Source organism: Nerophis lumbriciformis, linkage group LG22 (assembly GCF_033978685.3).
Source record: "Nerophis lumbriciformis linkage group LG22, RoL_Nlum_v2.1, whole genome shotgun sequence".
Classification (NCBI taxonomy): Eukaryota; Metazoa; Chordata; class Actinopteri; order Syngnathiformes; family Syngnathidae; genus Nerophis; species Nerophis lumbriciformis.
Genome location: NC_084569.2, coordinates 32,051,039 through 32,079,005, shown reverse-complemented (window position 1 = coordinate 32,079,005; position 27,967 = coordinate 32,051,039). Strand labels below are relative to the sequence as shown.

Sequence of the window (27,967 nt, the reverse complement as noted above, 5' to 3'; positions counted from 1 at the left end):
TGAAATATAGTTTTTTTTAATACAAGACATTAATACATTACCTCCTCTTAATAATGTTCCACAAGTCACATGGTCCACAGGAAGTTGCATCATCAAATGTATTTCTTTTGCATATTCAATGATAAAAGTGCTGTGCATCTGGAAAGTATTCACAGTGTTAGTTTTTTATTTGTAATAAATTTGCACAAATCTTTAAAAAAAAAAAAACTTTTCACATTGTCATTATGGAGCATACTTTGACTTTTTGGTATGTGGCCCTTGGTGGAAAAAGTTTGGACCACTAGGAACATTTTCCACTTTGTTTTGTTACAGCCTTATTCCAAAATGGAATAAATGAATGTTTGTCCTCAAAATTCTTCACACAATTCCCCATACTGTCAATGTTTTTTTATTTACAAGTGTATTGAAAATAATAGACTTGCCAAGCTTGTGGCATCATCTTCAAAAATACTTAAGGGTTGTCTACCGCTTGTCCCTTTAAGGGTTGTAGTTGCATCAAAGGTGCATCAACAAAGTATTGAGCAAAGGTTGTGAACAATTGCATACATGTGATTTTACGTTTTTATTTTTCAATAAATTTGCAAAAAAAATTAAAAAAAAAAAAAATTCAGCTTGTCATTATGGGGTATTGTGTGTAGAATTTTGAGGGGGGAAAATATTTATTCTATTTTGGAATAAGGCTGGAACATAACAAAATGTGCAAAAAGTGTAAATACTTTCCGGATGCACTGTATATTATTTTCTATTGTTTTTGTTGAGCCACTCTAAAATTCTAAGTATACTTAAAAACTCACAGTCCTGTTACTCAAACAAAGTAGTTCAAAAATGTATATATTATCAGATTTACGGTCAAAACAAGATAGAAATGTAAGGTTTTAACTAGCAAATGGCACTCATTTTGTGGAACGCTGCTTATGTTATTTATTTATCGTTATATCTGAAATATGTTTGGACACACTTTTTTAAGAAGTGCATTCTATATATTTTTTAATAAATTATTGTCGCATGGTGTTGAATTACTCATAATGAAATATAGTTTTTTTTTTAAATACAAGACATTAACACATTACCTCCTCCTGAAAAATAGAAATGTTCCACAAGTCACATGGTCCACAGGAAGTTGCGTCATCAAATGTATTTCTTTTGTATATTCAATGATAAAATTGCAGCACAGCCCTTGTACCAACAGTGCATCCGGAAAGTATTCACAGCTTTTGTTTTTTATTTGTAATATATTTGTGAAAAATTTCCAAACATAACCTTTTACATTGTCATTATAGGTTATTGTGTGGAGAATATTGAGGACAAAAAAATAATTTATTCCATTTTGCAATAAGGCTGTAACATAAAATGTGTAAAAAGTGTAAATACGTTCCGAATGCACTCTATCACTTTTTCGTGTTTTTGTTGAACCACTCTAATCTTCTAAGTGTGCTTTGTATATTAAACATATCATGTATTTGCTTAAAAACTCACTCCTGTTTGTTAGAATAATTGTTTCTAAATTATCACAAAAACTTTGTATTACATTGTGTTCCTGACAAGAAGAATGGTGTTCCTGTGTTCTTTCATGTATGGTAATCAACAGAAGGATGTTGTTCTGGCCCAAGGACTTCAGAGCGGAGAGATGACAGGATCTGCCCAATTTCCAGACAAACTCTTTTTGAAGTATTTTACAAACTCTCTTTGAACTATTTTATGGAACTCTTTTTGAACTATTTTACTAACTCTTTTTGAACTACCCTTTCCTGTGAATTGTTTACGACCTTTTCTGTGAACTTTTTGCGACCTTTGTCCTTGGGAAACAGCGGTGGCCATGTGGTCGGGGAGGGTCCAGATTGTAGAAGGATACAATGTCCGGGCGACTCTCCTCAATATAATGAGTCCAAATTGAATTCTGTCTCTGTTTAATTCTTTGCCAGTGTTTGAACCTGACACTGTTACTCAAACAAATCATCTTCACCGTAAAGTTGCCAGAGTAGTTAAAAAATGTATATATTATCAGATTTTCAGAACCAAAAAAGGTAGAAATCGAAGTTATTTTTTAGAGTTACAACGAGCAAATGGCACTGATTTTGTGAAATGCTGTTTATGTTATTTATTTATCATTCTAATTTAAATATGTATATCATTGTTGATGATGTGCTTTGTGTTACAGTGGCCAAAAATATTCAATATACTTGTCAAATAACACCTGTGACTTGTTTTTAATGACTACTTAGGCCTACTACGCCACTGTATTTTAATGTTGGTCCTTATGGCTGTGACTTGTTTTTAATGACTACTTAGGCCTACGACGCTACTGTATTTTAATTTTGGTCATTATGGTGGTGGCAGTTGAGAACCACTGCAATACAGGAGAGTGAAAACGTCTAAAGACGGAACGTTCTTCAAATATTTTCCAAAATACTAAACGATGTGAGACAATCCGGACATTTATAATACCGACTGAGTGTGTTAGCGAATGGGTGCCTTCAGAGCAGCATCGACCTCCTCCTCGGACTGCAAGGTGTGCCACTGGGCCACCGGACGCCTGGGGTTGGCCAACATGTCGGACCAGTGGCGCAGTCCCACGCCCGAGGCGCCGTAGCCGATCCAGCACTTCCCGATGGGGTCGTTGCTTCCCAGTTTGTCGTAGTCGTACACGGTGATCACCACCTGCACTTTCTGGGAGGGTTCCAACAGACGTGAAGGCAATTAAAACACTTCATCGACTTCTCAATAACATGAGCGAATATCAGGAGCAGTAATAATGATATGCTTTGGTTTTTCTCGGGGTTGACACACCTGGATCTGGGAGAAGGGGATCTCGAAGCTGAAACTCTCGTTGAAATATGGATTCAAAGTGTTTTGTTTCACTGACGTCTTCTTCTTCTTCAGACGCTTGCCGTTGTGCTGCAGCACCACTTTGACGAAAGGGTCTACGAAGGAAACATCGGAGCAATCAGGAGCGCTCTCAGCTCACTTACATTGTGCAGTCATTTTAGGGGAATAAATAATTGTTGGACACCAACCAAACCAAAATGCTTTTTTTTTTTAAACAATAATCTAAGCTGCTGAGACAGAACATAGTCATTTATGTAAATGTAAAATCGGCTGAAATCAAAATTGAAATAAGAGCTAGCTAGGAGATCAACAGCTTGCAAGCGCAGTTGTTGCTAGGCAGAATTTGTTCAGGCGTCAAAGAATGAATTAAACTGCCTCTTATTATACACCATCAACCAAGTAAATAAAAAAAGTAAAAACAATTAAACATATCCATTAATCCGTTTTCTATGTTTTTTTCAAATAAGAATTACATTTATTTTATATATTTTATAAATATATATACAATGTATATTTTATAAATAAAAATATATTTTATCAATGTTTTTTAAAACAGTAAATTTTTGGGCAAATTGATACATAGTACATGCTGTATATATATATATATATATATATATATATATATATATATATATATATATATATATATATATACACTATGTATGTAATAAAATATACAACCAAATTCGCAAAACAATTGGGGGAATTTTATTTGGAAAAACTGTTGAATATATATACATATATATATAAATAATTATATAAAATATAATTAAAAAATATATGTATTTATAATTAAATTGTTTTTAAATGTATTTTTATCAAGTTACATTTTATATATATATATATATATATATATATATATATATATATATATATATATATATATATATATATATATATATATATATATATATATATATATATATATATATATATATAATGTAACTTCTCAAGCTGCTGTAAGGAATGTATTTATTAATATTTATTAAGATTTTTTGGAACACATTGATATGTTATTGTTGTGATACATTCAGTATACAAAATGACTTTTCGATTGTTATAAATGATGTAATGGTTATGTAATTCAATGTCACTTGAAAGCTGGTCCACAAAAAACAACAAATTAATCGCAGATACAAGATCGCTACTGTTGTGTATACATTACCTGACAGTCCTCCAACGTCCATCTTCTTCAAATTCTTGGCCTCCATGATGTTCACAGTGAGCTTGCCGGCCGTAGGAACGTAGCGAAGAGAAATGCAAATGTCTCCAAGTTTCTCTGCCTGTAAAGCCCCATTTGAAAAATGAACGCATCAGCATTTGAACAAAGGTGACACTGTTGCTGAAGGAAACAACCAGCGCACCTCTTCCTTCTCGCCTCCAATCAGGTCCTTCCATTCGTGGATGGGCTGGCCGAGGTCCACCGAGTTCATGGGAATCTTGATCTCGCCGATGACGTCGTGTTTGCCGAAGCGGTCAAAGTCGAAAACCTGCAGCACCAAAGTCTGACCGCCCAACTCCGTGTAGGGGATCTTCAGGGGCACAAAATGACCTTTGAACCTTTCATCGACGAGGAGGCCTGAACACTACCAAGCGTGACGCACCTTGAAGGTGAAGGTCTCGTTGAAAACAGGGCACAGGTTCTTGCGCTGGACTTTGGTCTCAAACTTTTTCTTCTTGTCAGGCAGCATGTAGACTTTCACGTAAGGGTCTGAGGTCCCGCCCATGTCCATGGCGGCCAGGTCCTGAGCCTGCAGGATGCCTACTATCAGCTGAGGGAGGAGAGGAACAATTAGGTTGTTTTAGTTCTTACAGTTAGGACATCTCGTGTGTGTGTGTGTGTGTGTGTGTGTGTGTGTGTGTGTGTGTGTGTGTGTGTGTGTGTGTGTTCTTACCTGGTTGTCTGTGAAGTTGTAGTCCAGCGTATATTCCAGTTTGCCAAAGTTCTCTTTCTCCTCCTCTTGTTTACCTTCTTCTCCTTCCTGCAAGACCCAATACAAGACTCTGAATGGAAGACCACTCATTAACACATCATGATGGGACTGCTTGTGAATGTAACTTGTCGTTACAACTCCGTACAGTAGGTGGCGGTATGCATCGCAACCAGAGGTGGGTAGTAACGTGCTACATTTACTCCGTTACATCTACTTGAGTAACTTTTGGGATGAATTGTACTTCTAAGAGTAGTTTTAATGCAACATACTTTTACTTGAGTATATTTATAGAGAAGAAATGCTACTTTTACTCCGCTCTATTTATCTACATTCAGCTCGCTACTCGCTACTGATTTTTATCGATCTGTTAATGCACGCTTTCTTTGTTTTGGTTTGTCAGACAGACCTTCAAAGTAGGATCTATCGCATGCCTTCGTTTCACCAATCAAATACAGTCACTGGTGAGGTTTGACTCCGTTTCACCAATCAAACAGAGCCAGGCGGTCACGTGATTAACTGCACATAAAGTTTCAGTGGCAACAAGCTTAAGCTTACATGAACTCAACGTCAAATTTGAGGAAGCACATCGCGGTAAGTAACGTTAGTAGATATTTTGGCTGTCACCGTAGGCTGATGTTAGCTTCCCTGCTATGAATCACTGTCAAATGTACATCGTGTGGGGACATTTATTAACGCACTGCAGCCTCATAGAGACAAACAAAGACACACACATCACTATCAGTTTATGGTGTGTGTAAAGGCTAACTTGTTATTTTCCTTTGTAATCTCTGCTTACTGAGCCTATGGTGCTGTTAAGTTATTGTGGCTCAATTTGCCTTTATTTTTTTTATGTTAATGTATTATTATTTAATATATATTATTGTTTTAGTTGCTTAAGAGATATTCCTGGCTCTGAATTTGCTCATTGCTATTTTTATGTTTGTGTGCATTATTTGTTGCCGTCATCATTAAACGAACAGGTTACTCATCAGTTACTCAGTACTTGAGTAGTTTTTTCACAACATACTTTTTACTTTTACTCAAGTAAATATTTGGGTGACTACTCCATATTTTTACTTGAGTAATAAATCTCTAGAGTAACAGTACTCTTACTTGAGTATAATTTCTGGCTACTCTACCCACCTCTGATCGCAACACCGCTTATACCTTAGGAGAAGATATCCAGGAGAAATGTGTGGTGCCAACTTAGCGAGAAATTCCATATCACGGCTATTGTGACCAAAATGATCATGGTATTGATGAATGTGTTTAAAGAGTACTTATACACACACACACTGAAATATTTTAACCAAGTGTATTGGATTTTTTTCTAATCAAGTAGTCAAACAAAATTGTCTTCCATTTTCAGTTATTTCACCTTTTTTTTGTTAAGTACATAACTCATAGTTTTGATGCCTTCAGTAGTAACAATCTACAATGTAAATAGTCATGAAAATAAAGAAAACACATTGAATGAGAAGGTGTGTCCAAACTTTGGCCTGTACTGTATATATATACATACATATAAAACTATATATATATATATATATATATATATATATATATATATATATATATATATATATATATATATATATATATATATATATATATATATATATATATATAATAATGTATTAGATTTATATAGCGCTTTTCTAGACACTCAAAGCGCTTCACAGAGAAGTGAGAACCCATCATTCATTCACACCTGGTGGTGGTAAGCTACTTTCATAGCCACAGCTGCCCTGGGGTAGACTGACGGAAGCGTGGCTGCCAATTTGCGCCTACGGCCCCTCCAACCACCACCCATCATTCATCATTCATTCACCAGTGTGAGCGGCACTGGGGGCAAGGGTGAAGTGTCCTGCCCAAGGACACAATGGCAGCGACAATCTACAATGTAAATAGTCATGAAAATAAAGAAAACGCATTGAATGAGGTGTGTCCAAACTTTTGGCCTGTACTGTGTGTATGTATATATACAGGTAAAAGCCAGTAAATTAGAATATTTTGAAAAACTTGATTTATTTCAGTAATTGCATTCAAAAGGTGTAACTTGTACATTATATTTATTCATTGCACACAGACTGATGCATTCAAATGTTTATGTCATTTAATTTTGATGATTTGAAGTGGCAACAAATGAAAATCCAAAATTCCGTGGGTCACAAAATTAGAATATTACTTAAGGCTAATACAAAAAAGGGATTTTTAGAAATGTTGGCCAACTGAAAAGTATGAAAATGAAAAATATGAGCATGTACAATACTCAATACTTGGTTGGAGCTCCTTTTGCCTCAATTACTGCGTTAATGCGGCGTGGCATGGAGTCGAAGAGTTTCTGGCACTGCTCAGGTGTTATGAGAGCCCAGGTTGCTCTGATAGTGGCCTTCAACTCTTCTGCGTTTTTGGGTCTGGCATTCTGCATCTTCCTTTTCACAATACCCCACAGATTTTCTATGGGGCTAAGGTCAGGGGAGTTGGCGGGCCAATTTAGAACAGAAATACCATGGTCCGTAAACCAGGCACGGGTAGATTTTGCGCTGTGTGCAGGCGCCAAGTCCTGTTGGAACTTGAAATCTCCATCTCCATAGAGCAGGTCAGCAGCAGGAAGCATGAAGTGCTCTAAAACTTGCTGGTAGACGGCTGCGTTGACCCTGGATCTCAGGAAACAGAGTGGACCGACACCAGCAGATGACATGGCACCCCAAACCATCACTGATGGTGGAAACTTTACACTAGACTTCAGGCAACGTGGATCCTGTGCCTCTCCTGTCTTCCTCCAGACTCTGGGACCTCGATTTCCAAAGGAAATGCAAAATTTGCTTTCGTCAGAAAACATGACTTTGGACCACTCAGCAGCAGTCCAGCTCTTTTTTTCCTTAGCCCAGGTGAGACGCTTTTCGCGCTGTTTCTTGGTCAACAGTGGCTTGACACGAGGTATGCGGCAGTTGAAACCCATGTCTTTCAAGCGTCTCTTGGTGGTGGATCTTGAAGCACTGACTCCTTCTGAATCTCCCCCACATTTTTGAATGGGTTTTTTTTCACAATCTTGACCAGGGCGCGGTGATCCCTATCGCTTGTACACTTTTTCTGACCACAGTTTTTCCTTCCCTTTGGCTCTCCATTAATGTGTTTGGACACAGCCAGCCTCTTCAGCAATAACCTTTTGTGTCTTTCCCTCCTTGTGCAATGTGTCGATGGTTGCCTTTTGGACAGCTGTCAAATCTGAAGTCTTCCCCATGTTTGTGTAGGCTTCAGAACTGGACTGAGAGACCATTTAAAGCCCTTTGCAGGTGTTTTGAGTTAATCAGCTGATTAGTTTGTGGCACCAGGTGTCTTCAAAATTTAACCCTTACACAATATTCTAATTTTGTGACACACGGAATTTTGGATTTTCATTTGTTGCCACTTCAAATCATCAAAATTAAATGAAATAAACATTTGAATGCATCAGTCTGTGTGCAATGAATAAATATAATGTACAAGTTACACCTTTTGAATGCAATTACTGAAATAAATCAAGTTTTTCAAAATATTCTAATTTACTGGCTTTTACCTGTATATATATATATATATATATATATATATATATATATATACACACACACGCACACACATATATATATATATATATATATATATATATATATATATATATGTATGTATATATATATATCGCATGGAAGTCATCTTCTTCTCACCTTCTTCTCCTCTCCTCCCTCTCCTTCGGCGTCTTTCTTCTTGCGTCCTCGCCCGCCCTTCCTCTCTCGGGCCTTCTTGGGCTTCTTGCCCTTGTTGAAGCACTTCTTGTAGAGGCAGAAGCACATGCAGACCACCAGCACCAGGACCACCACCACAATGGCACCCACTGCCCACATGGGCACTGGACAAACACAACACAGAACGTCTCTTATTTGGGAAGACTTTTGGGGAAAATCCAACCAAATATGGATGTTATTGATACCAGGGTAGTATCAGATTGTCTATTTTCACAAATACCTGTGTTTTTGTTAGGTTGTTCAAATATATTGTTTTATTTATGCATTATTACATTGTTTATAGGAGGCCACGGGGGAAACCCAGGACATGTTGGGGAGACTATATGTCCCCCAGCTGGCCTGGGAACGCCTCGGGATACTCCCCAGGACGAGCTAGACGAAGTGACTGTTGAGAGGGAAGTCTGGGCTTCCCTGCTTAGGCTGCTGCCACCGTGACCCGCCCTCGGATAAGTGGAAAAAGTCAGATGAATGGATGGATATTGTTTATCAATTCAGGGAATAAATCATTGTATACATACATTTTGGGGGCAAAAACCGAAATAATTTTAATGAGAGCCATTAGTTTTTGATTTTGTTGACTTACTTTGCTCTAACAATTGTACGCAATAAAAGGGAATACTTGTTTTATTTTTTAAATATTTCTACTTTATTAACTATATGTTTGTTTTATACTAAGTTGTTTGGTTCACAAATGCAACTATTTTTGTTTTCTTAAAATCTTTGTCCCGTGTTTTATTCTGATTTTAATCATGATCAACAATAAAGCGAAAATCAAAAAACTCACTTATTCAATCGGTGTCTGTATCGGTAACAGTATTGGCGATACTATCTTGGTATCGGATCGATACTTAAATTGGCAGTATCGCCCACCTTTATTATTGACCTTGTTTTTGAAACGACGTGGTCGCATAGTGATGCGGGTGTGGTTCTCCCAAGGATGCAGACGGCTTCGGACACAGCTTGCAGGTAGGAAAATAATTTATTGAAAATATAAATCGTACGGGGAACGAACAAAAGACGTGCAAATAGCAAAAGGCAAAAACAAAAGGACTAGCGTGGGAGCTAGCAGGCAAAATGGCTTAGCGTGAAAACTAGCAGCTAAGGAACATGAAATAATCGTCGTCATCAGTTGTATGGGAACAAACTAGGAAGCCAGACCGAGTGAGGCCAGGCCAAAGACTAAATAGCCCTCTGATTAGCGCCCGGACAACAGGTGCGCGTCCCGGACACTAACCAGAGGCAGGTGTATACAATCTGCCGTCATGGCAACAGAAATAAACGAAACTCAAGGTGCTGAAAACACATGTGACTCAAACAAACAAACTATGATCCGGGCAGCGGATCGTAACAGTACCCCCCCCTTAAAGGACAGATTCCAGATGTCCCTTGACACTAAATAAAACTAGAACCCAAAAAACAAGAAATAGTTCGAGAGTCAAGGGAGGGTGGAGGGAGGATTTGGTGGTGGGTCGCCAGGCCACGTGTCCCCGAATCCACCGGGGAAGAGTCAGGTGGCGGCGGAGAGTGGAACGCCGCTGCCGCAGGCGAGGCGGGCGACCACGGAAAGGCCACCTTCGTGGCTGCCGAGAAGGTGGGCGTGAGTGGCGCCAGAAGCTCAACAGCCACAGAGTTCTAAGTCTATGTCTCGGGTGTCGCTGCTGTTTGCGCCACAGGCGTCCATACACACACCTCAGAGAGCGCCGCTTGCGCAGCCAGACCACTCGAGGTCGCTGAGACGACGATGAGGGTGAGGAAAGTGGCGGCGTCCTGGAAAAGCCCACCGGAGACGAGGAGAGAGAAGACGTCGCCGTGGAAGCAGGAGGAGTCGTCGTCGCCGTGGAGGCAGGAGGAGACGTCGTCGCCGTGGAGGCAGGAGGAGACGTCGTCGCCGTGGAGGCAGGAGGAGACGTCGTCGCCGTGGAGGCAGGAGGAGACGTCGTCGCCGTGGAGGCAGGAGGAGACGTCGTCGCCGTGGAGGCAGGTGCAGGTTCTGGTACCAGCCGTGGAGCAGGTGCAGGTTCTGGTACCAGCCGTGGAGCAGGTGCAGGTTCTGGTACCAGCCGTGGAGCAGGTGCAGGTTCTGGTACCAGCCGTGGAGCCGGCGCTGGTGTGGGTACCAGCCGTGGAGCCGGCGCTGGTGTGGGAACCAGCCTTGGAGCCGGCGCTGGTGTGGGAACCAGCCTTGGAGCCGGCGCTGGTGTGGGAACCAGCCTTGGAGCCGGCGCTGGTGTGAGAACCAGCCTTGGAGCCGGCGCTGGTGTGAGAACCAGCCTTGGAGCCGGCGCTGGTGTGAGAACCAGCCTTGGAGCCGGCGCTGGTGTGAGAACCAGCCATGGAGCCGGCGCTGGTGTGAGAACCAGCCTTGGAGCCGGCGCTGGTGTGAGTACCAGCCTTGGAGCCGGCGCTGGTGTGAGAACCAGCCTTGGAGCCGGCGCTGGTGTGAGAACCAGCCTTGGAGCCGGCGCTGGTGTGAGAACCAGCCTTGGAGCCGGCGCTGGTGTGGGAACCAGCCGTGGAGCCGGCGCTGGTGTGGGAACCAGCCGTGGAGCCGGCGCTGGTGTGAGAACCAGCCGAGGAACTTGGCATGGTGGAGCTTGGCGTGGTGGAGGTACAGGAGACGAAGCTTGGTGTGTCAGCCGAGGTGCAGGAACAGGTGCTAGCCGAGGTGCAGCAGGAGGTGGCCTAGCTGGCGGTTGTGGCTTAGCAGGCCAAAGGACTGGTGGCGGTGGCCGTGCAGGAGGTTGCGGCTTGGCACGCTGAAAGACTGGTGGCGGTGGCCGTGCAGGGGGTTGCGGCTTAGCACGCCGAAAAACTGGTGGCGGTGGCCGTGCAGGTGGTTGCGGCTTAGTACGCCGAAGTTGTCCCACCGCACTAGCACAGTTCCCAGTACTAGCCCCCCCCTCAAGACGCGGATACCAGACGCGCTCTTTGCAGTTTGGAACCGTCTTCAAGGGTGGGTGGGGGGAGGTATGGAGGGGGGTATACTCTTCTTCAAATTGTCCAAATTGACTATTATCATCCCCCACTTGAGATTGGGTGGGAGCACAGGGGGAAAAAATATGTGCAGTGGGCGGAGCAATAGTCACTGGGGGCGGAACCAAAGTCACTGGAGGTGGAGTCTGAAAATCAGAATGTGACTGACTCGACTTACACTTAATAAAAATGTCCTGATAATGTCTTATCTTAGAATGAAAGTCATTTGGTATTGGCTGACAGAAAGAATTAGAAGATGGAAAAAAAAATTCTTGCTCAATGATGTCATCGGGAGTGGGCGGAGTTACCTCTTCGGGGGGCGCCAATGAAATGACGTCATTGTTGCAATTGTCCATGTGACTGACAGCCCAATCGGAAAACTGTTTGGCGAAGTGGTCGATTGGGTTGCCAAACATCTGAGGAGGGGAAGTTTGAGCTGCATGTAGCTTGCTTCGGTCCGGGGGAGGAGTTTGCAGGAGTGGCGCGTCTTGGCGGCGAGGGAAAGACCTTCTGGCCGGCTTCCGTCTTCGCTGACGCGTCCCGTACTGCGGGGGTGTGGCGATGTCCTCGGGCCAAACGGAGTGGATTGGGACCAGCTTTCCGTTGGGACCCCATATCAGGTCCTGGCGCTCCGAGGGGGAATAGCGAAGAGTTTCCGCTTCCATTGCTCGCAACACCTCCCACGTACCTTCGTCAAACTCCTCAATGGCTGCCGCGGGAGAATTGTTATTTGCTGGCTTCCTACTGAAACGACTTGGTCGCATAGTGATGCGGGTGTGGTTCTCCCAAGGATGCAGACGGCTTCGGACACAGCTTGCAGGTAGGAAAATGATTTATTTTAAATATAAATCCTATGGTGAATAACAAAAAGGCATGCACGTAGCACAAAAGGCAAAACAAAAGGACTAGCGTGGGAGCTAGCAGGCAAAATGGCATAGCGTGAAAAGCTAGTGGGAATCTAAGTAGTCGTTATCAGTTGTATGGGAACAAACTAGGAAGCCAGACCGAGTGAGGCCAGGCCAAAGACTAAATAGCCCTCTGATTAGCGCCCGGACAACAGGTGCGCGTCCCGGACACTAACCAGAGGCAGGTGTATACAATCTGCCGTCATGGCAACAGAAATAAACGAAACTCAAGGTGCTGAAAACACATGTGACTCAAACAAACAAACTATGATCCGGGCAGCGGATCGTAACAGTTTTTATCAAAAAACAATTGTTTAAAAAAGTTAACACACAAACGTGTAATAATGTTATACTTCTCTTACTTCTCATCTGTTCTCAACAAGCACATGAGTGTGTGATTAAGGAGTTGGGGTCAGAAGTCACACAGGACTATGAGAACATCCTTCTGTGCCCCACAAGGCTTGAATTGATTATAAAACACCATCCTCCACATGGTCGCAAGATTGGGTCATTTTTTGAGTACTTTAAAGCCCTTAAAAAGGTGATGTAGTTGCCGAAATAATAACTTAATAGTAAAGAATAATTACGGAGCCCCTAAAGGGACATGGGGGGAAAAAAATGTTTTATAATTTTGTTTTTTTTGTACTTTTTTAGACATGTATCTCGTGCTCAAGAGAAACTTTTTATAAAGTTATAAAAAAATTAATTAAAAAAATTATATTTTTATTATTATTATTTTTTTATACATGTATCTCGTACGCATGAGAAAGTTTCTCATGCGCACGAGATGCATGTCTAAAAAAACCAAACAAACAAAAACAATTATTAATTTTTAAATACAAAATGCGGCTGCTAGACTTTTGACAAGAACAAGAAAGTTTGATCATATTACGCCTATACTGGCTCACCTGCACTGGCTTCCTGTGCACTTAAGATGTGACTTTAAGGTTTTACTACTTACGTATAAAATACTACACGGTCTAGCTCCAGCCTATCTTGCCGATTGTATTGTACCATATGTCCCGGCAAGAAATCTGCGTTCAAAGAACTCCGGCTTATTAGTGATTCCCAGAGCCCAAAAAAAGTCTGCGGGCTGTAGAGCGTTTTCTATTCGGGCTCCAGCACTATGGAATGCCCTCCCGGTAACGGTTAGAGATGCTACCTCAGTAGAAACATTTAAGTCCCATCTCAAAACTCATTTGTATACTCTAGCCTTTGAATAGCCCCCCTTTTTTTAGACCAGTTGATCTGCCGTTTCTTTTCTTTTCTCCTCTGCTCCCCCCTATCCCTTGTGGAAGGGGAGACACACAGATCCGGTGGCCATGGATGGGGTGCTGGCTGTCCGGGGTCGGGACCCGGGGTGGACCGCTCACCTGTATATCGGTTGGGAACATCTCTGCGCTGCTGACCCGTCTCCGCTCGGGATGGTTTCCTGCTGACCACCCTGTGGACTGGACTCTTACTGTTTAGCTGGATCCACTATGGACTGGACTCTCACAATATTATGTTAGACCCACTCGACATCCATTGCATTCGGTCTCCCTAGAGGGGGGGGGTTACCCACATATGCGGTCCTCTCCAAGGTTTCTCATAGTCATTCACATCGACGTCCCACTGGGGTGAGTTTTTCCTTGCCCTTATGTGGGCTATACCGAGGATGTCGTTGTGGCTTGTGCAGCCCTTTGAGACACTTGTGATTTAGGGCTATATAAATAAACATTGATTGATTGATTGATTGATTGATTAAATAAACATTTTTATAACTTTACAAAAAGTTTCTCTCGCACACAAGAAAGTTTCTCGTGCGCACAAGATAGTTTCTCGTGCCCACGAGATAGTTTCTCGTGCCCACGAGATAGTTTCTCATGTGCACGAGATACATGTCGGAAAAAATAAAATTAAAATAAAAAAATAAAAAAATTCCCCCATGTACCTTTAGGGGCTCCGTAAATAATACATATTTAATTAGATTTTTTTTTTTTTACATTTATTTTATATCTCAGCATATTTTGACCCACATTGGATTGATATATTTTATTAATATCATTGTACCCCCCCACATTTTTTAAGGTTTAAATATGCATGCAGCAACAAATCAAAGTGGCACTACCTGCTCCTCCCTTTGCTAATAACACATTATAATGGGACTGCCTGTAAATGTAGCTCGTCCCTACAGCTCCGCACAATAGATGGTGCTATAGTCCTTAGCTTCGTTTCTTAACACACCTCCTACACCAGACCATAAGAAGGTCTAGCAGTGTAACCAACTTTTAGCGCTCTATTTAGAAAGTGTTTGGACCTATTTGGATTCTCTTTTTCTTGTTATTAATATGCTTTATTGAGCATCAACAGTGCAGCACAACGCAGTGCAAAAATAAACAAAAGTTGTAATTTTCAGGTTTTTTTTCCAATTTTTTTGAAGATGAACTGCCCTCTCCGCACCCAATCACCCTTCCCATTCATAAATAAACAAATATATAAATACATATGCACAAAGCAAACTATAACCTACTACCCAAGAATGTACAACAAAAGAGGAGAAATATAAACTTACAGAAAAATGTAATTTAAAACATTTGTATGCACGTCTAACACCTTTAGTATATCAGTATGTGGAATTAAATTATGGAACGGATTAAGTAAAGAAGTCAAACAATGTACTAATATGATCAGGTTTGAGAAACTGTTCAAACTTAGTGTTTACAAAGTACAAGGAAGAAGAATTCTGATGAACATTTTGAACCCTATTGAAAATTGGATAATTTTATTCATCTCACTATGTTGATTACAACCTTTTCTTTGGAGAAGTTTATCACTTATTATTTATGAACTTAAATTGTTCACAAAGAACAGGAACTGTTAGTAATTCCTATGTAATGGAAAATAGGTTGGATTAAATAAGCTCTGCTTCATCCAATCCTTTTCGGACATGTTGAAAGGAGAACCTGGAAATTGAGATGTATCGTATTGTGACTGTACACATGTTTGAAATGAACTTAAACCATAAACAATAAATTCAACTAAAATTAAATCAAATCGAATAAATACAAATCAAAATAAAATAAAATAAAATAAAATAAAAATGAATACAATAATACAAATAAACAATAACACAGACATTTATTTTACTAATGTGAAAGTAGCAAAAAGGGAGCAAAGAGGGAGATTATTGGATACTCTTTTTCAATTGGAAAAAACCCCCAAAAACATTTAGGCCAAAAATATAAAGAATTTTAATGACTGTCAATAGTTTTTGCTGCGTTTACCTATTTTTGACTGACTTTATTTTGCTCTAACAAGTGTGAGTAATAAAAAGGAATACTTGTTTTAATTAAAAACTTTTTTTTTTTCATTTTTGTATGTTTTTTTGTTCACATAACCAAATATTTTTGTTAACCTAAAATGTTTATCGTGTGTTTTATTTGGATTAAATTAAACAATAGAAATAAACAAAAATAAAGAAATGTATTTTATTATTATAAAAGTAGCAAACTAAAAAGAAAACCACCAAAAACTTTTGTGGCAAAAAGCTAAAGAATTTTTATGAAAGCCAATAGTTGTTCAGTGTTTACTTATTTTGTACTGACTTTATTTTGCTCTAACAATTGTGAGTAATAAAAGTGAATATTTGTTTTATTTTTTTTAATATTTTTACATTTTTGTATGTTTATATATCCAAATATTTTTATTTCTTTACCTAAAATGTTTGTCCTATGTTTTATTCTGATTAAATTAAATTAAGTGAATACAAAAATAAAAATAAACAATAATAAAGACACTTATTTTACTATTATGAAAGTAGCAAAAAGGGGGGGAGAAAAGAGCAAAGAGGGAGATTATCGGATACTCTTTTTCAAACGAAAAAAACCCCAAAACGTTTGGGCCAAATAGCTAAAGAAATTTAATGAGAGCCAATCCCTTTTTCTGTGTTTACCTATGTTGTAGTGACTTTATTATGCTCTAACAAGTGCGAGCAAAAAAAGGGAATACTTGTTTAATTTTTAAAATATATTTACATTTTTGTATGTTTTTTTGTTCACACATCCAAATATATTTATTGGTTTACTGAAATTGTTTGACCTGGGTTTTATTCAGATTAAATTAAATCAATACAACAATAAAACAATAATAAAGACATTTACTTTACTACTATGAAAGTAGCAAAAGGGGAGCAAAGAGCAAAGAGAGACATTATCGGACACTCTTTTTCAAACGAAAAAAAACAAAAACTATTTTTCTAAATATATTGGTTTTGCTTTTCATGTTTTTTGCTCACATTATGTCTGACACACTGCACCGCCTTCAATTATGCAAACCATTTTTAACACAATGAAGCCTTTTAAAAGTGTTTTTTGGAATGGTATACTTACATTGGAGTTTATGGTCTGGAGCAGAGCACGATGGCGACAGGATGGAATGAGAGAAGAAAGAAATGAGACAATACAGATGGAGAGTGAAATGATGACCCCATGCTGATATAACAGAATGATTATGATGTAAGTATATCAATCAATAAATGTTCAAATCGATGCATTTTGATGAAATGTGAGGACACCCCTCACATTTCTGCAAATATTTATCAAATATTTTTTATATATTTATCAAAAATATTTTGATATATGCTGGTAACGCTAATATTTAACAAATATTTATATATATTTATTTTTTATTTATTTTTATTTATATTTTATTTTTTTCATGGGTCAACACTGAAAAAATTATGAAGTTTAAAGTAGTCGGTGTACAGCTTGTATGTAAATTTACAGTCCCCTTTAGAATGACTTACTGGGCAAGTGTGTGAATTCGTTGAAGAACTTATTCTTCATGCTTTCAAACTGGTGGCTGGAGTGGTGGGAGGGAGGCGGGGGCGGCGCGGGCTCCTTGTTCTCCTCCTCCGCCGCCCTGCGGGGCCGCGCCCCCGACACGCTGACCAATCGCATCGCTGCTGTGTGAAAAGAAAATGTCAAATATTTATCACCCTTTCATTGACAGTAATGTCCCTTAAGTCACACGTGCTAATTGTATCATCTTTCATTCTCACAAGTGTGTAATACAAATAAATATCCATCCATCTTCTTCCACTTATCCGAGGTTTGGGCGCGGGGGCAGCAGCCTAAGCAGAGAACTCCAGACTTCCTTCAGATAAATATATTTATGTACTATTAACAATATAATGAGTCCCTCCAGGATTTCACTGGCTTTTTCTGTCATTCTTGCGGCCTAAAATACCTACATTTGCGGAAGCTTTTTCACAAAGTTGCAGCAAAAGTTGTTTTGAGGTGATTCAAATTGTGATTTTATGAATTTGTTATCACTGTTTTGAGAGTTCCTTGCAACCTCAAAAAGCACAGGATTTCAACAAAACCAATTAAAAATACAGAATTGATGTTTTACTCGTTTAATAGCACACTGACTTAAAAGTAGACACTAGATGGCAGCAAAAGCAAATACTAAGTGCTCATTGTCACATTACTGTACTGTTTTAATTACTTATAACTAGTAATAGTAGTTAATAATTACCATATTTTTCAGAGTATAAGTCGCTCCGGAGTATAAGGCGCACCGGCCGAAAATGCATAATAAAGAAGGAAAAAAACATATATAAGTCGCACTGGGGTATAAGTCGCATTTTTTGGGGAAATGTATTTGATAAAAGCCAACACCAAGAATAGACATTTGAAAGGCAATTTAAAATAAATAAAGAATAGTGAACAACAGGTTGAATAAGTGTACGTTATATGAGGCATAAATAACCAACTGAGAACGTGCCTGGTATGTTAACGTAACATATTATGGTAAGAGTCATTCAAATAACTATAACATATAAAACATGCTATACGTTTACCAAACAATCTGTCACTCCTAATCGCTAAATCCCATGAAATCCAATTTGAATCACCTCAAATCTTACGTGAATGAGCTAAATAATATTATTTGATATTTTACGGTAATGTGTTAATAATTTCACATATAAGTCGCTCCTGAGTATAAGTCGCACCCCCGGCCAAACTATGAAAAAAACTGTGACTTATAGTCCGAAAAATACAGTAACTAAATATAACAATTCCTGGGGAGATTGTGTGTATACGCTGGTGTATATGCCGTCAAACGACGCGCCCAGGGCACGAGCCGAAGTGAAATGCCAGCGAAATTGCCAACGTCAGCATGAGTCAGGTACCAAGTTATACGACTCTGAGGTGCACGCCTGCTGAAGCCCAACTGAAATGATGCATGCTAGTATGCTAACAGTTAGCATGTGTTCACTACCAAGTTATACGACTCTGATTAATTGATTGATTGAGACTTTTATTAGTAGATTGCACAGTACAGTACATATTCCGTACAATTGACCACTAAATGGTAACACCCCAATAAGTTTTTCAGCTTGTTTAAGTCGGGGTCAACTTAAATTGATTCATGGTACAGATACTATCATCATAATACAGTCTTCACACAAGATAATCATCAGAGTATATACATTTAATTATTTACATTATTTACAATCCGGGGTGTGGGATGTGGAGGGGGGGTTCGGTTTGGTTGATATCAACACTTCAGTCATCAACAATTGCATCATCTGAGAAATGGACATTGAAACAGTGTAGGTCTGACTTGGTAGGATATGTACAGCGAGCAGTGAACATAGTGATCTCAGAAAGCATAAGAACAAGTATATACATTTGATTATTTACATTTGATTATTTACAATCCGGAGAGGTGGGATGTGTAGGGGGGAGGGTGTTAGTCTAGGGTTGTAGTTGCCTGGAGGTGTTCTTTTAGTGCGGTTTTGAAGGAGGATAGAGATGCACTTTCTTATACATCTGTTGAGAGTGCATTCCATATTGATGTGGCATAGAAGGAGAATGAGTTAAGACCTTTGTTAGATCGGAATCTGGGTTTAACGTGGTTAGTGGAGCTCCCCCTGGTGTTGTGGTTATGGCGGTCATTTACGTTAAGGAAGTAGTTTGACATGTACTTCGGTATCAGGGAGGTGTAGCAGATTTTATAGACTAGGCTCAGTGCAAGTTGTTTTACTCTGTCCTCCACCCTGAGCCAGCCCACTTTGGAGAAGTGGGTAGGAGTGAGGTGTGATCTGGGGTGGAGGTCTAGAAGTAACCTGACTAGCTTGTTCTGGGATGTTTGGAGTCTAGATTTGAGGGTTTTGGAGGTGCTAGGGTACCAGGAGGTGCATGCGTAATCGAAAAAGGGTTGAATGAGAGTTCCCGCTAGAATCTTCATGGTGCTTTTGTTGACCAGAGAGGAGATTCTGTTGAGAAATCTCGTTTGTTGGTTGACCTTTTTGATTACCAATTACTGAGGTGTACACAAGTAAAATTAGCTCAAAAAGTTAACGTGTGGGATAGGTTGATTGGCAACACTAAATTGGCCCTAGTGTGTGAATGTGAGTGTGAATGTTGTCTGTCTATCTGTGTTGGCCCTGCGATGAGGTGGCGACTTGTCCAGGGTGTACACCGCCTTCCGCCCGAATGCAGCTGAGATAGGCTCCAGCGACCCCCCGCGACCCCAAAAGGGACAAGCGGTAGAAAATGGATGGATGGAGTAAGCGTGTTAAGTATCAAGTTATATGACTCTGAGGTGTGCGGCCCTAAAATTAGATGAAAAAGTTATCACGCTAGTGTTAGCCTGCTAACAGTTAGCATGTCTCACGTACCAAGGTAGATGACTCTGAAATTGGCAAAAAAATTTGCAAGCTAATATGTTAACTTTAGAATCTTTACAGTTAGCATGTGTTACATACCAAGTTGTATGACTCTGAGGTGTACGGCGACAAAATTGGCTTAAAGAGTTATCGCGCTAATGTTAGCATGTTATCATGCTAAACGTTAGCATGAGTTACGTACCATGGTATACGACTGAGGTGTACGGTGGCAAAATTGGCCAAAAAGCTTAGCAAGCTATTAGCATGCTAACGTTCGCATTTTTACACTTAGCATGTGTCATATACCAAGTTATACGACTCTGAGGTGTACCCCTGCTGAAACCAAACTGAAAGGCTGACAGTCAGCATGTGTTAACTACCAAGTTACAGGACTCTTAGGTGTACACTTCTAAAATTAGCTCAAAAGGTTAACATGCTATGTATCAAGTTATATGACTCTGAGGTGTATGGCTGAAAAATGTACTTAAAAGGTTGTGTGCCTTGCTACAGCAAAGATGCATACGTCTCAAATAAAAAGCTGGATTTGTATGGTCGCTCGCTATTGCTGTAATAAAACACTGTAATGGTTTTCATTCAATTACCATCCAAAGTAAAGTAGGCATCCTTGTGTCACTGCAGCTTTGTAACGAGATTAAGCGGCAAAGGTAATCCAAAAATCCCCCGGGTTTAAACAAATGAAGGATCGACTCCTCCCCTTTTGCGTTCCATCCCACCGTAGTGTGGCGTCGACTCCTCCCCTTTTGCACAGTTCATTCTCCATCTGCCATTAATCCTCCTTCCCCATCACTTACACGTCATGTTTGAATGATGACCCCTTTTTAATCTCCTGTGATGGCATAAACAGGTCATTAGTGTGTTGTGTGAAAGGATATGACATTGACCACATGTTAAACTCATTTGCATAATTTAATAAGACCCAATACTGCTTTGACAAAAAAATAAAGTGGTACGCCAATTAATCCCTTGATTAAAGTACAATGTTTATTTTCCTATATCCAAAGACAGTGTTACTGTTCAAACTGTCAACATTCAAAATATTGTATACACTTTGCTCAAAAAGGTCTTCTTATTCATATACAAACCCCGTTTCCATATGAGTTGGGAAATTGTGTTAGATGTAAATATAAACGGAATACAATGATTTGCAAATCATTTTCAACCCATATTCAGTTGAATATGCTACAAAGACAACATATTTGATGTTCAAACTGAAAAACATTTTTTTTTTGCAAATAATCATTAACTTTAGAATTTGATGCCAGCAACACGTGACAAAGAAGTTGGGAAAGGTGGCAATAAATACTGATAAAGTTGAGGAATGCTCATCAAACACTTATTTGGAACATCCCACAGGTGAACAGGCAAATTGGGAACAGGTGGGTGCCATGATTGGGCATAAAAGTAGATTCCATGAAATGCTCAGTCATTCACAAACAAGGATGGGGCGAGGGTCACCACTTTGTCAACAAATGCGTGAGCAAATTGTTGAACAGTTTAAGAAAAAACTTTCTCAACCAGCTATTGCAAGGTCCGTAATATCAAAGGGTTCAGAAAATCTGTAGAAATCACTGCACGTAAGCAGCTAAGCCCGTGACCTTCGATCCCTCAGGCTGTACTGCATCAACAAACGACATTAGTGTGTAAAGGATATCACCACATGGGCTCAGGAACACTTCAGAAACCCACTGTCAGTAACTACAGTTGGTCGCTACATCTGTAAGTGCAAGTTAAAACTCTCCTATGCAAGGCGAAAACCGTTTATCAACAACACCCAGAAACGCCGTCGGCTTTGCTGGGCCTGAGCTCATCTAAGATGGACTGATACAAAGTGGAAAAGTGTTCTGTGGTCTGACGAGTCCACATTTCATATGTTTTTGGAAACTGTGGACGTCGTGTCCTCCGGACCAAAGAGGAAAAGAACCATCCGGATTGTTATAGGCGCAAAGTTGAAAAGCCAACATCTGTGATGGTATGGGGGTGTATTAGTGCCCAAGACATGGGTAACTTACACATCTGTGAAGGCACCATTAATGCTGAAAGGTACATACAGGTTTTGGAGCAACATATGTTGCCATCCAAGCAACGTTACCATGGACGCCCCTGCTTATTTCAGCAAGACAATGCCAAGCCACGTGTTACATCAACATGGCTTCATAGTAAAAGAGTGCGGGTACTAGACTGGCCTGCCTGTAGTCCAGACCTGTCTCCCATTGAAAATGTGTGGCGCATTATGAAGCCTAAAATAGCACAACGAAGACCCCCGGACTGTTGAACAACTTAAGCTGTACATCAAGCAAGAATGGGAAAGAATTCCACCTGAGAAGCTTAAAAAATGTGTCTCCTCAGTTCCCAAACGTTTACTGAGTGTTGTTAAAAGGAAAGGCCATGTAACACAGTGGTGAACATGCCCTTTCCCAACTACTTTGGCACGTGTTGCAGCCATGAAATTCTAAGTTAATTATTATTTGCAAAAATAAAAATAAAGTTTATGAGTTTGACCATCAAATATGTTGTCTTTGTAGTGCATTCAATTGAATATGGGTTGAAAAGGATTTGTAAATCATTGTATTCCGTTTATATTTACATCTAACACAATTTCCCAACTCATATGGAAACAGGGTTTGTATATAAAAAATAGATGGACAGATATTTACATTTATTTTCAATAGTGTTATCATTATTTCACTATTTCAAAATACAAACGTTAAAAAAAAATATGTAGAAGGTACTGCAAGTGCCACACACAATAAAGATGTGTTTATGGCGATAATCTTAAATCAAAAAAGTACTCTAGATTAATAAGAGGACCAATGATGACTATAAAATGTAGAGAATTGAAAATTATTATCCTGCATAATATTGAACTATTATTAATAATTATAATAATAATAATAATTCTAGAACATAATAAAATAACATAATGCATAATATACTTGATTAAAGCATGGGTTAACTCGCTGACTTTAACATGATGCCAAATATCACAATCAATGGACATCATTTGTAACAAAATGCATAAAAATACATTTAATTTATAAGCGCATTTTAAAAAAATAACCAAGGACACTTTACAATATACAGGTAAAATTATTAAAAATATGATAAAACATAGGATCCATTCCATTTTTCTTATATTTAACTAGGTAAAAACTCATTGAGATTAAAATCTCTTTTGCAAGTGACCCAAAAACAGGTTTCATAAATAAACAAAACAAAAATAAAAACAGGAGCAGTCACACACTATAATAAAATGTACGAATTACTTACAACATAAACACAAAAAACCCGCAAAAAGGTAAAAAAATGTTTTAGTAAAAATTTAGAAATAGAAACAATTTCTCGATCCTTTAAAATGGCCTGAAATTCCCCCAAAGTGATGAGTTCAGGTAACCTCAGACCCTTTTATTAATTCAATGACCATGGCTTTTTTTGTTTTACTGAGATTTGTGTTGGCTCCAGGAACCAACTCGCCAAGGGTGTCTTGTGACCACAAACTGTAGCGACTAGAGTCTCCACACATAAAAGAACATAAATAAGGGGGAACCAGAAAATGAACATGTGACCAACAAAGAAACATACTAACTCTGCACCGCATTGGCTCTGTCAACATGGCGGTGAATGTACACATGTGCTGTGTTTGTTTGTGCTTAAATGTTCTTATTTACCGTATTTTTCGGAGTATAAATCGCACTGGAGTATAAGTCGCATTTTTTGGGGAAATGTATTTGATAAAACCCAACACCAAGAATAGACATTTGAAAGGCAATTCAAAATAAATAAAGAATAGTGAACAACCGGCTGAATAAGTGTACGTTATATGAGGCATAAATAACCAACTGAGAACGTGCCTGGTATGTTAATGTAACATATTATGGTAAGAGTCATTCAAATAACTATAACATATAGAACATGCTATACGTTTACCAAACAATCTGTCACTCCTAATCGCTAAATCCCATGAAATCTTATACGTCTAGTCTCTTACGTGAATGAGCTAAATAATATTATTTGATATTTTACGGTAATGTGTTAATCATTTCACACATAAGTCGCTCCTGAGTATAAGTCGCACCCCCGGCCAACAAACTGCGACTTATAGCCCGAAAAATACGGTACATATAATCAATGTTGTATCAACGTCTTGTGCCTGCTGGGTTAACAATTAAGAGTATATTGGAGATTTTTTTTTTTCCTTTCAGGAACATTTCTGCTATATTTTTGTCCACAACTTTGGCTGCGTTACTCCGAATAGAATGATTATTTTCTTTTTACACGTTTAATTTTTGTTTAGATTATTTCAAATATTTTATCATTTTAACCCATTTCTGTTGCTCCTGATGTTAATACAAAATAAATAATATTCATACGATATAGAAATAATTGCAGTAGCGTCGTAGGCGTAAGTACTGATTAAAAACAAGTCTGAGGTTTTATTTAACATCAATCCATCCATTTTCTATAGGTTGTCCCTTTCAGGGTCGCCACCTCATCGCAGAGCCAACATAGATAGACCAAAATCATTAGGGCCAATTAAGTGTTGCCAATCAACCTATCCCCAGGTGCATGTCTTTCGAGGTGGGAGGAAGACATTAGGAACCCACGCATTAATGGGGAGAACATGCAAACTCCACACAGAAAGACCCCGAGCCCAGGGATCAAACCCAGGACCTTATTGTGAGGCACACACACACTAACCCATACACCATCATGCTGCCGTTTTATTTGACATATTTTTGGCCACTGTAACATTTCACACGGTTTGAACAGTAACACTATGTTTGAATGAAGGAAAATGAAGGAAAATAAAACACTGTACTTTGATAAAGTGATTCTATTGCATACCACTAGATAGAGCCCGTGTACCACTAGTGGTACAGGTACCACAGTTGGGGAATCCCTGATTATTGCAATGCTTTATGCAAACGTTTGTGAGCAAGTGTGATGTGGGGTGCTGTGGAAGTGGTAGAGCACTGTGGAAGTGGTAGAGCACTGTGTTTTTGTGTGTGTTGTGTTTTATTGTAATGTATGGATTATGTTTTTCTCTATTTCTGTGGGACCCCCTTGCAAACAAGATGCTGTATCTCAAGAGGCTATCCCAATGATCCTTAAACTATGGTATAAGTGCCACAAGCGGTACGAGGGCTTCATCTAGTGGTCCACCAATTAACCACTTGATTAAACATTCAAACACAGTGTTACTGATTAAACTGTGCAATTTTACAGTGGCCAAAAATATTTATATATAAGTTAAATATAACCTCTGCCTTGTTTTAGTGAATACTTAGTCCTACTACACTACTGTATTTTAATGTTGGTCATTATGGTGGTACTTGGAGAGCCAAGTGTTTTCTGAGGTAGTACATGGGTAAAAAAGTTTGAGAACTAGTGGGCTAACCTAAATAATAATGGAAATAACATTGAAATTGGTCCTCTGGTAGTTAAAATTGTTTGAAAATGTTTTTGATTCATATTTTTTTTTTACTTTTTTGCACAAATCTCTTAATCAAATTGGACAACATGTCATGTTTTGTTTTTTTTGTAATTCTAACACTTTGAATGCCCATTTGATCTAACCATGTCCGGTTTTTGTATTTTGAAAAAATTGCATAAAAGGATTATGATCAATTTCTATCTTCATTATTAATATTATGTATATTCAGGCTTAAATCTACACCAGTAGCACAGACCTTTGATATTTGCTATATGGATGAAAACTCATATAGTGCACATTTTTATCATAACATTCATAATTACATCAAATGGCCATTTGATTGCGATCAAAACATATTATCTATTTTTTCAACTTAATTACTGGAATTATTTTACAATGAACAAATATACATAGACTTGATTGAAAAGAAAACAAATATATAAATATATATATAAAACATGTATGTATATATACATATATTGTGTGTGTGTGTATATATATATATAAATATATATATATATACATATATATATATATACACACGTTTTATCTATATATGTACGTGTATATCTACATGTTTTATATATACATGTACATGTATATATATTTTATACTTTTTGCACATATATATGTAAGTATATATATATACACACAATACACACAATATATATATATATATATGTATATACACATGTTTTATCTATATATGTACGTGTATATCTACATGTTATATATACATGTACATGTATATATATTTTATACTTTTTGTACATATATATATATATATACACATGTATGTATGTATATATATATATATATATATATATATATATATATATATATATATATATATATGAATTATAATATTTTTTTGTTTATAAATAAGTAATTTAAATAATAATACGGTAATTAAAAAAAACATAATAATAATAATGATAATCATGGATAAACATAACAAAACATGCTTGTGGGAGCTTACATATATTTTTACCATTCCAGTAGGCTATTTATCATCTAAAAGGTGTTTATCAAAAATAAGTATCATGATCCTTTTTTTCTAAATAAATGATCGACTTCAACCATCCAACTGTCTTCTCTCAGATGTAGTAAATGAGTCATTTTCTTCATTGTCCGTATTTCTTTGATAAAAATACAAAAACATTAAAACATATTTGCTGTTATGATTCAGGACAAACAATTTAATAAAAAATGTTGTACACACTCTTAATGATCATTAATTATTGTCCTGGCTATATTTAACTGCTAATAACTTATAAATTAAGGCAATTTGTTTATTAATCCTATCACATCATCAATAGGCTGCCGAGTAAACAATGCAATTCAAAGTCATGCCAATATGACTCACCTTTGTTGGTGTCGGTCCTCAGTACTTTATCTTTTATTAGTACTATTATGCATCCAAGCGTGTTGCAGTACAATCCACCATCAGTGCTGACTGACAACTGTCTCTCCCTTCCCCCCCACCGCCTCCGTTAATCTTTTCATTATCCCGTACTGCCAACTACTTACTGGCCACGCTCTAACACTCACCATCAGGTCCAGTGGGTAACGTATTTTGCATTTTGCAAACACACCTTGGCAGGTAGCCTCGTCTTGCCTGTGTCATAAAAAAAAAAACAGATTTGTTTTGATTTGTTTACATTTTGTCCAACCCGCAATAGCCATGAAAATTACATGCACATGCGTTATGGGCAATTATGCAAATTGGATAACCTCATCTCATCCTCAAACAACCCAACAACACAAATAGATTGCAGTCCTGTGGGAAAAAACTGACACGCACGAGTTCAACACTGTTAATAATAATAATAATAATGGATTATATTTATATAGCGCTTTTTAATGACACTGAGAACCTATTCAGTCCACATTCATGGTGGTAAGCTACATTCGGAGCCACAGCTGCCCTGACAATTTGCGCCAACTGCTTCAGGAGCATCATGTCATAATACTTATCTTCCATTTTACGCTTTATTCATATTTATTATAATTCAGTGGCCATGTACCTTCTTTAGGGTTCAGTTTGTATTATTCACATTGGGGTTCCTCTGCCATAGGGCCGAGGCCCTCTTTTGGGCGGCAATCGCCCTCTAGAGCGCCGCCAAAAAAATGATGTTTCTCAGCTGTGGTTCGTATAGGTCGCAGCGGAACTCGGTTGTAATACACTTTTCCACCACTTGTGGCAGTAATGACTATATCGAACAAGTAGAAGAAATCTGGCACAAGTCATAGAAGTTTCTTAAGCGCAAAAATTATGACTAAAGTGGTGTAGCTGTATTTTCATTTGCATTTTAATTATACTAACAGTTTAGTAAATAAACTTATATTATTTCCTAATATTTCAATTTGAATGTACTTTAGCAATGTGTAATTTTATTTAAATGTATTTCTAATCGGTTTTAAGTAGTACA

At 38.4% G+C, this 27,967-nt stretch overlaps 1 protein-coding gene across 2 annotated transcripts; it reads right to left on the bottom strand.

The window, feature by feature from the left end:
- On the bottom strand, nucleotides 1-27,015 carry syt5a (synaptotagmin Va). 2 transcript variants are annotated; one of them, XM_061973712.2, is made up of 9 exons: nucleotides 26,902-27,015; nucleotides 17,210-17,368; nucleotides 8,468-8,649; nucleotides 4,722-4,808; nucleotides 4,431-4,598; nucleotides 4,191-4,358; nucleotides 3,992-4,109; nucleotides 2,788-2,921; nucleotides 1-2,667 (listed from the first exon to the last, which is right to left on the bottom strand). In XM_061973712.2, the coding sequence occupies exons 2-9, from the start codon at nucleotides 17,361-17,363 to the stop codon at nucleotides 2,458-2,460; spliced, it is 1,221 nt and encodes a 406-aa protein (XP_061829696.2). In that variant the 5' UTR covers nucleotides 17,364-17,368; nucleotides 26,902-27,015; the 3' UTR covers nucleotides 1-2,457. The 2 variants fall into 2 exon arrangements, with proteins under 2 accessions (XP_061829696.2, XP_072771811.1); XM_072915710.1 differs by having other exon boundaries at nucleotides 17,210-17,365; nucleotides 26,902-26,986.
- Between the last annotated feature and the right edge of the window lie 952 nt (nucleotides 27,016-27,967).